This window comes from Saccopteryx leptura, chromosome 12, assembly GCF_036850995.1.
Source record: "Saccopteryx leptura isolate mSacLep1 chromosome 12, mSacLep1_pri_phased_curated, whole genome shotgun sequence".
NCBI classification, from domain to species: domain Eukaryota; kingdom Metazoa; phylum Chordata; class Mammalia; order Chiroptera; family Emballonuridae; genus Saccopteryx; species Saccopteryx leptura.
The window spans coordinates 43,224,723-43,241,478 of NC_089514.1; the positions used below are offsets into that span (position 1 = coordinate 43,224,723).

The 16,756-nt window shown below is 40.8% G+C and overlaps 1 protein-coding gene across 2 annotated transcripts in view; it reads left to right on the forward strand.

Annotated features, from left to right (window-relative positions):
- Positions 1 to 10,042: 10,042 nt before the first annotated feature.
- Positions 10,043 to 16,756, forward strand: part of RELN (reelin) — a 649,217-nt gene continuing 642,503 nt past the window's right edge. For both annotated transcript variants that reach the window (XM_066354462.1, XM_066354463.1), the window contains exon 1: positions 10,043 to 10,504. In XM_066354462.1, the coding sequence (XP_066210559.1) occupies positions 10,279 to 10,504 (226 nt within the window). In that variant the 5' untranslated portion in view covers positions 10,043 to 10,278. The remainder of the gene's footprint in view (positions 10,505 to 16,756) is intronic.

A 16,756-nucleotide genomic window follows, 5' to 3' on the forward strand; every position in this document is an offset into this window, starting at 1 on the left:
GAGTCCTGGGTGGGTTGGGCACTCACTGGCTTTTCTCTGGATTTCTGTGTTCACTTCATTTTGACCTCTAAAGATTTTACTTTATATTCCACAGGTTTGGCAGTGCATTAAAAGAAGTTCCAACACTTCCTCTCCTAACCAAAATGTATGCATATGTTCACCAAAAGACATGTGTGACAGTATTTTTTACCACATTTTTCATAGTTGCCCCAAACTGAAAATAGCCATAATTTCTAATAATAATAGATGAACAAATGATAATCCCCATATATTATATAGAAATAAGAACAAACATGCAAACATGAATGAGTCTTACAAATATGATGTTGAGCCAAATAAGCCAGACATAAAATAATATAAATAGTATAATTTCATTTAAAGTTTAAAAACTAGCAACATTAACCATCCCGATTTTATGCCTTGCTTAAAATCCACTCCTTGGGAGGAGTGATGGCTCACAGGGGTCAGACATTTCTGCCTAATGTTCTCTAGATGCTGTTCATATGGGGTGTTCTGTTTGTGAAAATGCATTGAGGTTGACATTTATGACGTGTTTACCTTTTTGTGCATGTTTTTTACTTCATTAAAAAGTTTACTTAATAAAAAGTAGTTTTAAAAAGTTTATCCAACGGCAACAGTCTACAAGCTGCAAAAGGCTGAAAGTCATTCTCTCCCCTGAGCTCCCCCTCAGTTAATGATCGACTCTGCTGCCCAGTCCTGTAGTTCTGTCTCTTAAATATCCTCAGTTGCATCCTCTTCTCTCCATCTCCTCTCTGGACCACCATTTCTCACCAGAGCTACTTGTATCACACCCTAATTATTTCCTAGCCTCTTATTTTCACTGCTTTCCAATCCACTATAACCATGATGATCATCCAGATGTACAAATATAAACATGGTATATGTCCCTACTTCAAGTCCCTCCAGGCCTGACCACTGCCCTCAAGAAATAGACCAAATTTTTGTTGTGGCTGTTAGGGCCCCCAGTCTGCCCATTGTCAACACTAGACGCTCACCAGCACCAGTCCCCCTTGCTCTTTACTTGTCTTTACTTCAGTCTCCTTGTTCTTCACTGCATCAGCACTGACATTCTTTCAGGCCTTGAATCTCCCACTTTCCTTTCCACATAGGGTCCTTTATTCATGCAGGTGCTTTGGCCCAAAATATTTTTTCCTCCTCTCCTCAGAACTGCTTTTCTTTCTAATAAAAAAAAAATTATTTTAAGTGAAAGGAGGGAAAATAGACTTTCACATGTGCCTCCAACTAAGATCCACCCAGTAACCCCTGTCTGGAGCTGATGTTGGAATCAACAGAGCTATTTTTAGCACCTGAGGCTGACCTTGGATCAACCAAGCTAGCCTCAGCCCCTGGGCAACTCAAACCAATTGAGCCACTGGGTGCGGGAGGGGAAGAGGAAGAGAAAGAGAAGAGGAAGGAGGGAAGAAAAGCAGATGGTTGCTTCTCTGTGTGCCTTAACTGAGAATCAAACCCAGGACATCCATACGCAAGGCTGATGCTCTATCCACTGAGCCAAACGACCAAGGCCCAGAACTTTTTTACCAAACTAACTACTCATAGATCTTAACCTCTCCTCAGTTAAACCTCCACTGATCTCTTTTATTTTTCTCTTGTCATCCTTTATTTCCCTTTAAAGCAGGGGTCCCCAAACTTTTTACACATGGGGCCAGTTCACTGTCCCTCAGACCGTTGGAGGGCCGGACTATAAAAAAAACAACTATGAACAAATCCCTATGCACACTGCACATATCTTATTTTAAAGTAAAAAAACAAAACGGGAACAAATACAATATTTAAAATAAAAGAACAAATAAATTTAAATCAACAAAATGACCAGTATTTCAATGGGAACTATGCTCCTCTCACTGACCACCAATGAAACAGGTGCCCCTTCCAGAAGTGCTGCGGGGGCCGGATAAATGGCCTCAGGGGGCCACATGTGGCCCACGGGCCGTAGTTTGGGGACCCCTGCTTTAAAGCATGCATCCCTTCGATAAATCCATCACTGATTGTAGTGATTTATGTTGGTATCTGCCTCTCCCACTAAAATGTAAGCTTTATGGAGCAGGAGTTGTATCTATTTTGTTCACCATTGTTTTCCTAGTGCCCGACAAGGTTTCATAGTTGTTCAATTACTATTTTCCCAGTACATGAATGAATGAATCTACTTTGCTATACTGACATTGAAACTGTGCTGGAGACAATTACATTAAAATATTATGCTGGATATTTATTTAAACTTTGGATAAAACTGATTAGAGTTTTTTTTTCCTCCAAATTTTTTGGGCACTCCTAGATTTTCTATCCCTTAATTCCTTAGATCATGTTACTCCCTCACCCAATCTCTCCATCATGTTGATGTGATCTGCCTTCCTGCTTCTCTGGCCTCATCTTGTCCTGCTCATCCCTCTCATGCTGCCCTTCCTGAGCCCTGAACGGTCCAGTGTGGTCCTGCTGTAGGGGTCATGCTAGCCGCATATTCTCCTACATGCTCACGTGGTGGGCTCTTCCTTGTTCATGAAGTTTCAGCTCCAATTCATTCTTCCAGAGAAGTCTCCCCTGTCTCCTTAACCTAAAGGGACCTCTCTGCCCTGACACTCTCTACCACATCATCCTGTTTTGTTTCTTCATAACATTTACCAGGGGAAGAAATACTTTTTGTGTATTATAATGTTTTCTGTTCTATCCCCTACACTGTAAATTGTAAACTCCACAAGGGCAGGCACTATATTAGCTGTATTCACTGCTGTGTCCAGTGCATCTAGCAATTTGACTGGCACATAGGAGATGTTTGATAAATATCAGTGACTGAGCATTTATTCATTCATTCAATATAGAATAATGTCCAATAAAAGTTTCTGTAATAATGGAAATGATCTATGTATTAGTCAGCATTCTCCAGAGAAAAAGAGCTAATAGGATACACACACACACACACACACACACACACACACACACACACGTGTATATATAATAGGAGATACCTATAGTTTTTTATTATAGGATTTGGCTCATGTGGTTAGAGAGGCCAAGAAGTCCCACGATCTCTCATTTGCAAGCTGGAGAACTGGGAAAGCCAGTCGTGTCATTCAGCCTGAGTGAAAGGCCTGATAGTGTAAACCTTGATCTGAGTCCAAAATCTTGAGAACCAGGAGTGCGGATGCCTGAGGGCAGGAGGAGATAGATGCTCAACTCAATCAGAGAGTGAATGCTCCCTTCCTCTACTTTTTTGTTCTGTCTTGGTCCTCAATGAATTGGCTGATGTCCACCGACTTTGGAGAGGGCCATCTGCTTTACTAAGTTCACCAATGAAATGCTAATCTCTTCCATAATCACCCTCATAACCACACAGAAATAATGTTTTAGCGGCTATCTGGGCATCTCTTAGGCGAGTCAGATTGACACATCAAATTAACCATCACAGTCTGTAAGTGCTCTGACCAATATAGTAAATACTAGCCACATTCGGCTATCAGATACTTGAAATGTGCCTAGTGTGACTAAGGAACTTAAGTTTAAATAATATTGTTTCATTTCAATTTGAATAGACACATGTAGGTTAGGGCCTACCATATCGGACAATGTAATTCTAGAGAACTTAATTTACGAAGGGGAATTGTTGGTCAGGAAAGGTCTCTCAGAGGTAAAAACAAAACAAAAAAACACGTGTAAATAGGGACTTGGAGGACAAGTGGCTAGAGTCCAAGTGAGGAGTCAGGTGGGGGAGGGGAAGGCTGAGGCTGTGCAGTTGGGATACAAGACACGGGAGGACTTTCCAGAGAGCGAAAACAGCATTTGCAAATCCCTGGAAACAGAGTAGCTTTAAAAAGGGATTTTTAGTTTGGGGAAATTCGGTTCTTTTTCAGAAATTTTATAATATAAATGACTTCTTATTGGTTTATCTCATTGCAGTATTTTAATTGGGATGGATTAAGTAACATATTCTGGCAGAAGGTACTAATCAGAGCCAATCCTCAAATATCCCACCTTTCTCAGTGGAGTTTCATTCCCTAAAGACTTAGCTAACCATTTTTACTTAAGAGCCTCAATTTCTTCAGATTGTACAGTGTTTTATTTGTTTACTAACTGCTATGTAAAGAGTGGTTTTCTCTTATTTGGCCTTTTATTACCATTTTGGAGCCTAAAGGTTGACTGATTTCAGTGTGTTCACCCTCTCTATATTTATATTTATATAACTAGCTGTACCCGGCCATGCGTTGCTGAGGCTCAGTCTAGTTAAATGGGAAAAAAAGAAAAGAGAAAGTGAACATTTCTGATATGTTTAATTTCACAATGCTTGTGGGAATACAATATTTTTTGTTGTTCCATTGTCTGTGCAGATATAGAGATTGCCTGGTTTGCCAACTCTAGAACATGCAACATATAATTATCCATGTGAGAACCAATCTGTGTCTCGATCTAAAGCGCACAAATCTAAAGATTGGCCCTGAGCTTTGTTGATGGTGATTGCAAACACCAATCGAATTGAGAATTGCGCCCTGGCCGGTTGGCTCAGCGGTAGAGCGTCGGCCTAGCGTGCGGAGGACCCGGGTTCGATTCCTGGCCAGGGCACACAGGAGAAGCACCCATTTGCTTCTCCACCCCTCCGCCGCGCTTTCCTCTCTGTCTCTCTCTTCCCCTCCCGCAGCCAAGGCTCCATTGGAGCAAAGATGGCCCGGGTGCTGGGGATGGCTCTCTGGCCTCTGCCTCAGGCGCTAGAGTGGCTCTGGTTGCAACATGGCGATGCCCAGGATGGGCAGAGCATCGCCCCCTGGTGGGCAGAGCGTCGCCCCATGGTGGGCGTGCCGGGTGGATCCCAGTCGGGCGCATGCGGGAGTCTATCTGACTGTCTCTCCCTGTTTCCAGCTTCAGAAAAATGGAAGAAAAAAAAAAAAGACAATTGCAATCTCTTAAATTGAAATGGCATATCTGTCGGAATCATAAGAATGCAAAGAATGAGAACTTCTTCACCTTTGAAAGGTCCTGTCAAGATTGTTGCTTCTAAGACATTGCTCATTAATTTTTTACAGCACACAGACCCAAACACTTCATGTTTTACCATGAAATTCATCAGCGATTTCAGCTTCTGTCGGAAAACACGTGCTGTGATGTCATGCCTATCCACCGGTGATTGGCCAGGAAGTAAGAGCTGTTGTATATCATCCCAAGCTGGATTGCATGTGAATGTAATGAATAGGTCTGGACGACTGTAGTGACAAACATACACAATTGCATCTTGAGCATACTCATGCATATGACGTGGACTGCCTGTATATGAAGATGGCAAAATTGTTAGTCTTCCAACTTTAGTTGTATTACCATCATTTACAACTGCATCTCGCAAATGAACGTATTCTTCAGAGCGAAGCTTGGTCTGATTCAAACAAATGAGTATCAAACGTTCTGTTTTGATTTTTGCATACATATCTACGATGAAACAATTGACAACATTTCAAAATGTGATTGTCTTCATTCTCTCGAATCATTAATCAGTATGTATAATAGTTCATTGCGCTGCATTTCATATTTGTTTCCTCGCCACTGACTGGATTTATCATCTTAACGTTGAAGTGATATCCATCGGCACCATCCCAAAAAATGATTGGATATTTCAGGGCATCATAGCATCGATGACTTTCCACAAGTTTTGTCAATTGATTGTTTCTCCAATGAAGAACAATTATCTCTAGGTTGGAATTAATCTCTGACTATAACAATTGCCACTTTGTCTATAGTTGGAACATTGAAAATGAATCATAAATCAGAAACATTGAAATGGAATCGTAAAATATTTAGTATAGTGTGTGTTGCTTTTATGTCCAACAGTTGGTACTGGTTTTTTTTAAAAAGCATGTTTTTCCCTGTCACAGGTGTGACATCTATAGCTATATAGTAGTAGGTATATAAAAAAGAGCAGGTATTTGAATGCAATATTGTGTCAAAATTTCAAAGCAATTGGTGAAGAACTTTTGGAGATTTAAGATTTTGAACAAACAAACATAAACATTTTTATTTATATAGATTTATGATGTAAATGTCAAACAGAAAGTATATGAAATTAAAAAAAGAGTAGATATTCACTTTCCTGTACATTTTATACTTTGGTTTAAAAAAGTCAATGAAAGGCAAATAATATGTGAGCTCTTGCAACTTTTAATGTAACTTAATGTCTTTTTTGTAGTTCATGTAGATTCCTCATCTCCCAATGTTGATATATATATATATATATATATATATATATACACACACATATATATATAATTTTGATATTTTATATGTAATATTTAGTCCCCATTGTGTTATGGTTATTCAAATTTAAAACTGGGAGATAATTTCTTATTCTTAAAACAGGATTAATAGTCTAAGGATGCTTAAGTGTAATTTTTTGGTACACAAATGATCTCTTTAAAGCTCTTTTACTTATAAAGAAATCTTATTCCATTTTAAGCTCTCTCTCTTTCCCACAAATTTACTTATCTCTCACCCCTAATACTTTTTTTTGCAGTTTTTTAAAATATAAACCAAGTTTTCTTGAATAGCACTTCTCTAGTTTTATAGATTTTTGTGGACCAAATATTCTTTTTATATGGAATAGATAAGACCTGACCTCTCAAAAGTCCATACTTTTCTTCATTAGACCATGTTTATATTTTATTTGTTACTGTTTTTAGACAAAAATTTTTTTTTCTAGGTGAGAGAAGAGGATTCCTGCATGCATCCGGACCGGGATCCATCCCACAACCCCATCTGGGCTCTATGCTCTTGAATACTGAGCTATTTTTAGTAACTGAGCTATCCTCACTCAGCATCTAGGGCCATGCTCAAACTACTGGAGTCACTGGCTACAGGAGGAAAAGAGGGAGAGAAGGGAGAGAGGGAGGGGGAGAAGCAGATAGTCACTTCTCCTATGTGCCCTGACCAGGAATCAAACCTGGGTTGTCCTTACGCCAGGCTGATGCTCTATCCACTAAATCACCAGCCAGGGCCAGATAAATATCCTTGAAGATGTTTGTTATGATTTTCTAAATTAGAAATAAGATGTAAGGTTTAACACATGAGCTGGGACACTGAAAGTTCTGGATGCCACCTTATTGGGTGGCTTAAAGTAAACTGTTCTTGTAGAATTATGCTATTTGTAACGGTCAGGGTTATTCTATATCCATCTTAGGTATTTATCTGATTTATTCTCAAGGTTATCAAAAAGTATTAATAATTAATAACTAGTTGAACTGGAATCAACCAAGAAAGTCTTAGAGATGTGTGACACAGTCCAGTCTAAAGCACTACTAAGTGGAGTATATCTCTACCCTCTTCTTAAACAGCTCAGCACCACTAAGGGCATTATTTAAAAAGTCTCTGTGCCTGTTAATGAACAACCATGGGGCTAGTCAGAGACTGGAGCCTGAGTAATTAACAGTATAAAAGCCACCTGAATGCAAATAGCAAAGTAATGTTGTAAAAAATAAGAAAACACACAAAAAGGAGAAGATTGAAAAATAAACTTCTTCATATAAATTGAATGTTAAGAAAGCCCTGGTGAAGAATTCAAGAGAGAATACTTGTTATAGTGTGGAAAGAGGAAGACTCCTGGGAATTAGGGACCTTCTGGGAATCAAGTGCCAGTCATTTTTCTAGACCAAGTATCAGTCTTTTCTAAAGATAATTTTATCAGCAACCTGGGATCAAGCATGACCAGATTAAATTCCGGTTTTCTCTTCTTCACAAATTACAGTACTCAATTTTTATGAACCTCAACTTTCTCTTCTAAAAAATGAGAATAATTATGCCAATTCACAGGTTAATATAAGGACTAAGCGAGGCAATCTGACATTAGAAAAGAATAGTTCTCTTCCCATCCCTCTAAAGACATAAACATGCATTCCTTAGAGGCATTTTCTGGGGTTAAGTGTTGGGGCTCTGGAATCAGACTGTTCAAGTCATAGCTCCTTCACTTAGCTCTGTGGCCCTGGACAAGTTACTTGATCTCTCTGTGCTTCAGTATCATTGTATGTAAAATGAGGATATCAGTAGTATAGGGCTGTTATGAAGATTAAGAATATATGTAAAGTATGTAGGACAGTCCTTAGCACATAGTAAACATTTTTAAAATGTTAACACAAAACGTTCAACAATGGGGGAAGGCAGAAGAGAGTAAATGAGGGATAAATGGTGATGGAAAAAGACTCGACTTTTGGTGGTGAACATATGATGCAATCTACAGATGATGTATTATAGAGTTGTACACTTGAAACTTGTATAATTTTATTAACTAATGTCACCCTAATAAATTCAACAATAATAAAACATTCAATAGTTCTGTATTCTTTCTAGAAGTGATTCATTTTATCTTAGGTTATATTCACAAAACTTGACAGGAAGACATGGTAATAGTCTTGTCAGCTGTGGGTGAGTTTCTGTAATTCTATTTGGGGCAACAGTACCAACCCTGGAACAGGTGGTGGTGGTAGCTTCTCGTCTAACTAGGGTTGTAACTGGTTGCAGGGCAGTTCTGGATGAGAGACCTTGGAGCCAGCAGCCAGGCTGCCTTGCATCCAGCCTTTGTTACTGACAATGGGCAAAATAACATTTCTGTTTCCTCCCTTGTGAAATGGGAGTAATTCTTGCCTCTCCCGGTGGTTTGAGGATTAAATGAGATAACTTACCTACAGCTCATGTATCAGTTGAGCCTCTGGGATTTTGAAAGCAGCTAGAAGTGTTTTTTTTCTACCTGTCTGAACTCAGGCTGAGTTAGAGGAAAAACACAAGTTCTTCCATTTATAACTAAATGACTACACAGGTCTCACCCTGGGCCCTGCCTTTCATCCCCCACCCTCAACCTGGCCCCTACAAATACAGGCAAAGACATCATCCCTCCAATTTTATCATGTACTCAATTCTGTATGTGCGGGATTATCCGGGTTTGGTGGCAAACCGGGGATGGGTGAGGAGAGGCATTAAAACCTAGCAACCTCGCTCCCCATCTCTGGATGTTGCAGGGCTCCTGCCAGCTGTCCTCGGTTAAAAACGTGCTTTTTATTTCACTTCCCCGCAGTCTAATGTGCAGTAGCTCATTACCACCCGATTCAATCACCGCTGCCAGCATCTTCCCAGAACGTTTTCCCCTTCCCCCATTTCAGGGACACTGGTCGTAGCTGACATTTAAAGGAAATAAACACTGGTTTTATAAATTACAACCATCTCGCCTGAAGAAGAACCCAGCAGCAATGAATAACAACAGTGGAGCGAAGAACGCCTGTCGGGGTTCAGTTCCGCCGGCCCTTCCTGCCATACAATTCCCCACACTCGAGCAGCACAAATCACCATTTCCAGGCACCACTCGAGACTGCCAATTCCACCTTCGCTGAATCTCATTTTAAATCCGGCTTCAGATGAGGCTCTGTCGCTGCGGCGAGGAGCCGGGCGGGGGCGGCGGGAGGGACCCGAGGCCCGGCGGGTAAGGGAGCGGAGGGGCCCCTCGCGGGTCGGGGCCGCGGGCCTCCCCCAGAGCAAGCGCGGGCCGCCCGGCTCCTAGGCGGGCGAGCCCCAAGGGGCGCAGCCGGTGCAGACAAAGAAGCCGGCGCCAGCCCCTGTCCCCACCGCCTCTCTCCTTCCCTTGCGCCTCCTGTCAGGAAAAAGAGGGAAAGCTGAGTGAGGGTCAAAGGAGATGTTCGCCTCCTCCGCCTCCTCCAGACAGCAGGCGAGAGTCTCTGTGTCCCCAAGGCGGTTCTTCCCCAGGGTAGGTGCGGGGACCCCGCCACCCCGCCAGCACCCTCCGCGCCGCCCACTTGCGCCCCTCTGCAGCCTTCCGGATGCGCCCCTAGATCGGGAGCGGGGTCCGCGGGGGCTGCGCTCCGCTCCGCGCGGGGTGCGGGCTAGGGAGCCGGCGGGGGCGGGGCGCGCGGGGGGCGGGGCTCGGGCGGAGGAGCGTCCGGGACACGTGTGGCGGCAGTGGGGGGGCCCGGCGCCTTGGGCTTTAAGAAGGTGTGGAGGGGGCGGGCGCTTTCCTAGCACTGGCCGAGGCGTGTCGCGCAGAGGCGGCGGCTGCAGCGCGCGGTGGCTGGGACGACGCGCTCTCTGCTCCCGCAGCTCCGGCCCCTAGAAACTTTGAGAGCAGCGATCTCCCGTTCAACTTCCCGGCGGGGCTCCTCTCCCGAGCCAGCTCTGCTCCCGCCGCCGCCTTCTTGCCTTCCCCTGCGTGGCGTCCCCGTCCCGGCATCTCCAAAACTGAATGAGCGAGCAGCGCTCGGGGCGCGCGGCGGCATGGAGCGCAGCGGCTGGACCGCGCCAACCATCCTCCTGGCGCTGCTTCTGGGGGCGACGCTGAGGGTGCGCGGGGCGGCGGGCTACTACCCCCGCTTCTCGCCCTTCTTCTTCCTGTGCACCCACCACGGGGAGCTGGACGGGGACGGCGAGCAGGGCGAGGTGCTCATTTCCCTGCACATCGCGGGCAGCCCCACCTACTACGTCCCGGGACAGGAATACCATGGTAGGTACCCGGCACCCGCGCGCTCGCAGCCGCCCGGTGCGTCCGCGGGCGCAGCGCTTCCTTTCCTTTTTCCAACGGGCCATTTAAACAGGAACCAACCCTTCCCTAACCATTGTGTCTGTGGAGGGACACAGAAGAAAGTTAGTGAGAATCGAGTCGGGATGTAATAACTACCCTCCCCGCACGCCACACTTCCGTCACGCATCCATCTCGTAATGAGCTGCTACTTGTAAGAAATGTCTGAGAATTCTCGGGGTCGGTCTTTCCCTCTCACTCCTTGTTCGTGCAGTGGACACTTTGAATGAATCCCTGCATCTTCTTTTTTTAATCCCAGTACTTGGGTTCCACACCTTTGTCTTGCTCCTGGTTCTCCCCAGAAGAGTCCCCGGGTGACGCTGGGGTTGGCACCAGGCTTTGCGGACCGGCTGCTGACAGACTGACGCGCCCTGGTCCGCGTCCGCTTTGCGCGTTTGCCAACCGGTTGCAAAGTTCCCTCTGCTCACCAGCCAGGGGTCCCTCTCCTTTTATTCAGTGTCCAGCAGCCAGAAGTAGCGGCTGCTCCTAGCTCGCTATTCTTTTTAAAGTGTTTAAATGTCAGTAATTGATGCTTTTCCTGATTCCTCTGTTACCTTTAACGTGCTGCTTATATTTAGAATGATTCTGTGATGTTTATTAATAATTTTTGTCCCGTATTTGCACAGCTTAATTTACGGGAAGGGGCTGAAAGGCCCTTATAATTTGAAGGTATCTTTAGAAACAGGATCATGATGGAGTCCGTCGTTAAAATCAAATATTATTGAAGAAGTAAAATTAAGCTCCAAGGAATACAATTTTATATGGTGCAAATATTTTTAATATTTTAAGCTAGTAAATCCACTTTATGGGAAAATAAAAAGGTATTGTCTATTTTCTGTATTTCCGCCGGAACTTCTGAATATTTCACTTCTATGGAGCTTTTAAGCTATGACAGACACTACTTACTAAGAATTTCAAGCCAAAAATACTTATATCTAATCAAATAGAAACTATTGTCTAGTAATCTTACAGATTTGGTCTGTAGGCTAACAATTATTTACATAGCAGGAGATAATCCGTAGGGCACCTGGTATTTCAGATAACCATACATATAAAAATGATAAGAATCCTTAAGTGTTCATTAAAAAAAAACTTTTTGTATGTCTTTTAAAATGTTTACCCTAAATACGTGCTTTGTAGAGATTTAAATTAGTGTTTTTGCAACTTTCTTGTGACATGGTGGCCGCCTTGTCTGTATAGCAGGAGTTTAATTTGGTGGAATCTTAGACTTCGGAAAATTTACTTTCTGAAACTAGTCCTTTTAATAAAAGAGCTTACACGACATTCTCTTTCCAAGAGCAATTTGAAGTTTTCCTGCGGTCATGAGAATCTTTAAGTGGAAAGAGCAGCCAGTATGGCAACCAGACCTAACCCAAAGACTCATCAAGCCAGTGACTTAGTGTAACCCCTGGCAAAGGTGCTTGCCTGTTCGTAGTTCTGAGTGAGAGTGGTAGGCAAATGAGACAAGGCCGAGCTAAAAGGTATGGCTGTTGGGTTGTGATGGAAGACCATGTGATAATCCAAAACCTTATTTATTTTTCTCTTTAACACGTCCTTTGTAAGGTGTCAGCATAGAAAACTTCAAACTACCAAAATATGATATGGTATTTGCTTTTGTGATACTTCTAGCAAACGTAAGTCACCCTAACACTGACCATACTCACACCCCTAAATCTGAAGATGAATGATAAATAGTAAGCATAAAGTGTAATACTTCAAGTTGGACATGGGGGGGGGGACACTCTGGATTTGTACCTCTTTTCCACTACCAGAAAAGGTAGATAAATTTTATTATGTAAGTTTAAGAAGATCAAGTTATAAGATTTGAGAATAGTTAATGTCAGATTTAAAATTCCTTTTACCTATTTTATCAATATTTAGATTTTGAAACTGGCTGTAGCTACAGACCTCCAGTAAGGAGGTCTGTAAATGTAAAATGTTGTAAAAACATTTTACAACATTTTTCCTGTAAAATGTTCTGCAGGTAGAAGAAATGTTTAAAAATGAAGCAATGCTTACATATGTCTCTTTTTCTAAACTGCTGGTAACTTAAGTGCTGGAAACTTACACTTTTGTGGTTGACTCCTTTTATACGACAAAAAAATAGAAGGTCATCCAGCCAAAAATTTTCAAGCTACAGAAGCTATAAAATATTAGCCAGAGACTTTATTTCTAACCTTTTAAATCTTTAAAACATAGCAGTATGTCAGAAAAAAATCAGTCTTATCTTTGATTTACATTGAACTCAGTATTTGGAGGAATGATGTTTAGGTGCAGCTGACGGTAGCCTCTTGACCTAAAAGAATGCATTGAGATAGAGGTGGTGTGTACAACCACATCTAACACAGAACATCACTGTGAGACTGTGAGCTGTCGTCCTCTGAGACTTGTGCTGTGTGGCAGAGCTTAGAATATGAAATAGGAGGCAAATGTCTGTCTGGTAGAAGAGTGGTTCAAAATTATGGCTCTCTGTGTCGTATTTATTAGAGATTTATATTAAAAATCTATTAAAAACCAAAAATATGATACTAAAGAATTTGAAGTTTGTATGTCTAACAGAATTGTTACATGTTTCCAGTGTTAAATAATATATCCACTTATGTGCAGTTTTGTTAACTCTGCAAACAGTGCATAAGTACTTCTGTTATTAGTTTTCATCTCTTAATTAAGGGTGTTATTTGCTACCACTGTTGTCATCTTCCTATGTCGTTTAAACTCTTGTCTGTGACTCTCTTGAGGTAGCGTAGTTAGTCGTAGTGAAGTGTGGTGTCTGTATGAGAACATTACAGTGCAGAAACTCAACAAAAAGATCTCTCAGACATCCAATTGAATTAAAAAGAAAGGTCTCAGGGTCAGAATTTCTTTTCTAGAATTTTCTTTTTTTGCACAACTCCCAAAATATTATCCACAACATGGTTCCCAGGCCCAAACCTTCAGGTTTTTTGTTAAATATTTGTTTTATTTTCTTGTTATTTTGGTAGAAAGTTACAAATGATGGGAAAATAGAAAATAGAAATGTAGATAGTCCAGTCAGGTAGCCATTTCTCTTTCCCAAGGATGCCTGCTGATTCATGCTCCGTCTTCCAGGGCTGAAGGCTGTACGGTGATGCAGGCAGCTATTGAGGTGATGTCTGCACCATTCCCTTCCCACGCCAATCCTTCTCTCTTACCACCACCCCTCCGGTAGCTCGCTACCATTTTTGTTGTTTTTGCATCCCTCTGCCCCATTCAATTTATAGTGAATATGTCAGTGTTTGTCAATATTAAATTCTCCCACAGTCTCAATTACAGCTTTGTAAAGGTGTTTTTCCCTTTTGTTTAAAAGACTTTTGGCATCGTTTTGGGACAGAGAGAGACTAGATATCACTGCAATCATGTCAGTAAGGAACCATCTATACAGAAGATTGGCTTTACTCAATGACCATGAGAGGGAGAGGTCAGACATTAGAAAAAAACATCTGTGAAAGTCAAGCATAGCTACATGAGTCTTCCCAAAGTGCTTGAGCTTGGTTGAGAAACTTTATCTGAATTTTTAAAAAAATAAATAAAATTTTTAATTGAGGTAACATTGGCTGATAAGATCTCATAAATTCCAAGTGACTAGAATCTGTTATTATGGTGGCATAGATGAGGGGAAATGTTGTGTTATAGTACGAAATACACTGTGATTGAGGGAAAGAATTCCGCTTTAAGAAGAAATGAATTGGTGCTATGGCATGGGGCTTTTAAAGGGGGATTTTTTTGGTGTGTGTGTTTCGTAAATCCAATACCACTACTAAGTTTTTTCACGCCACATTTCCATTCCATTATCTATTTAATCATATTGTGAGATGGGTGGGAAAATCAATTCCGACTGCTAAAACTGAACATTTACTTAAAAAAATAAAAATAAAAGATATAATAAGGTAAAGTATTTAGGGTTCTTTGTTGTAACAATTGCCATTATTACTATTATGCATGCATGTGTTCTGGAATCAACTGGTTGTTATTTAAAAATCACTGTTCAAAGGCAGTGCAGTATAAAGACCTTTCAAATACCAAAATGATATATATATATATTAGATATAATTTTTGGTGTACTCCATATTAAATTCTGTTCAAAAGATTGATTTTAATATTTGAATTAAATTTATTAAGGAGGTAAGTAAGCGTATTGTTGTCAGGTATATGGTTATTTAGCCTTTATATGTCTCAGATTCCAGAATCACTATATTTAAATTCTCAGAATCATTTGTCAAATACCATTTATAAGTGAACTGCAGCTGTGTCCTTCTTGTGTGTGACTGACAATTGAGCATTTTAAAGCATTTTGCTCTACTTGTCATGTATTTCATCTCACTTTCCATAATTTATTTCAAACACATTTTACTGAAGTGGTTTAGATGGTTTCTTAAATCATAAATATTGATTCAGTTTGTATTCCCTGTGTGTCAATTCCAGACGTTAACTAAAAAAAAAATCATATATTTAGGATTATGGAAAACAACTCATTTATGCAGATATTTCTATTTCAGTCACCACACTACAAGAAATTATTTACTTAATTAGAATATTTCTCTCAAATTATGAGTATTTATTTTAAACTATTTTATATTTTCATTAAAAATCTTAAAAACTAAAATAAGAAATTGTGTCATTTAGTCCTGAAAGGATATTTTTTACAGAACTATCTTATTCAAATAAATTTTTTTTCATCTTTAAAGAGTAGTTGACAGGTATTTTAATAAAAATAAAGTCATTAGTATTGATTTCCAGTTCTTTTCATAGATTAATTTCATTCAAAAAGAAATATCTAAATTGTATCTTGGATTTATTATTTTTCCTTCCCAGAACTGATCAATGATCTGGGAATCTTAAATTGTCAATTATATAGAATATGTTGCATACTAAACTATGATTGTATTTCTGATTATTTTAAATGCTACTCTGACACTTATTTATTATGTCTTTAATCTGCACAAATAGTTGCTGATGCACTGACCTCTTTCTTTCTTTTTTTTTTTTCAAATTGAGTGGAGGGGAAGCAGAGAGACAGACTCCCTTATGTGCCCTGACTTGGATCCACCTTGCAGGCTCCTTACTGGGTGATGCCCTGCCCATCTGGGAACACTGCGTGGTTGCTTAGTAGCTGTGCTATTTTAGCACCTGAGGCGAGGCCATGGAGCCATCCTCAGTGCCTCAGGCCAACTTGCTTGAACCATTTGAGCCATGGATGTGGGATAGTCATTTACTATCTAAAAGATAGTATTAGATAGTCATTTACTATCTAAAAGAACCAAAGTGTACTATTTTAATCTTATCAACCATGGGCAAAGAAGTGTTAAAAACACATTTTCAGCAATTGGAATTGAATTTCCAAATATTAATTTCCAAATATGAGGGGGGGGGGAGGGAGGGAGGGGGGGAGAGAGAGAGAGAGAGAGAGAGAGAAGGGGGAGGGGTGGAGAAGCAGGAAGCAGATCATTGCTTCTCCTGTGTGCCCAGACCAGGAATTGAACCCAGGACTTACTTCCACACGTCAGGGCAGCACTCTACCACTGAGCCAAGCAGCCAGGGCCTGGCCCTTTATTTCAATTTATTTACATTTAATAAACCATAAATTTAGTGATCAGTACTTTTCAAACATTGGCATTAAAAAAAAACTTGTATATATACTCACACAAAAATGTAAAGTTCTTTTTAAATTAAAATTTTTTTTATATCAGACAGAAGTAGAAGAAAACTGTTGGCTGTCTACTCGTCAGGAAAAGAAGGAAGGTAGAATGTACGTGTTTGGAATGCATCGGCTCACTAAAAGAGATAAATGGCTATGCTGTGTCTGAGTAATAACATCACACACATATAAAATGGGAAATTCATTCATCTAAATATTTTGGTGTCAAGAAATATTTGAGTGATTAGTCCACCAGTCATTTACTATCTAAAAGAACCAAAGTGTACTATTTTAATCTTATCAACCATGGGCAAAGAAGTGTTAAAAACACATTTTCAGCAATTGGAATTGAATTTCCAAATATGAAGATCCCCTAATGACTGTTCAAATAGAGGAATGGTGGTTTTTCTTTTGTAAAAAAATTATTCTTTGCTCTTAGAAAATGCCTTGTGAGGTGCTCTCACTTTGGTGTCAACTGTGTAGCTCAGAGAGTCATTTTCACCATGGTCACCTGCCACGCCCAT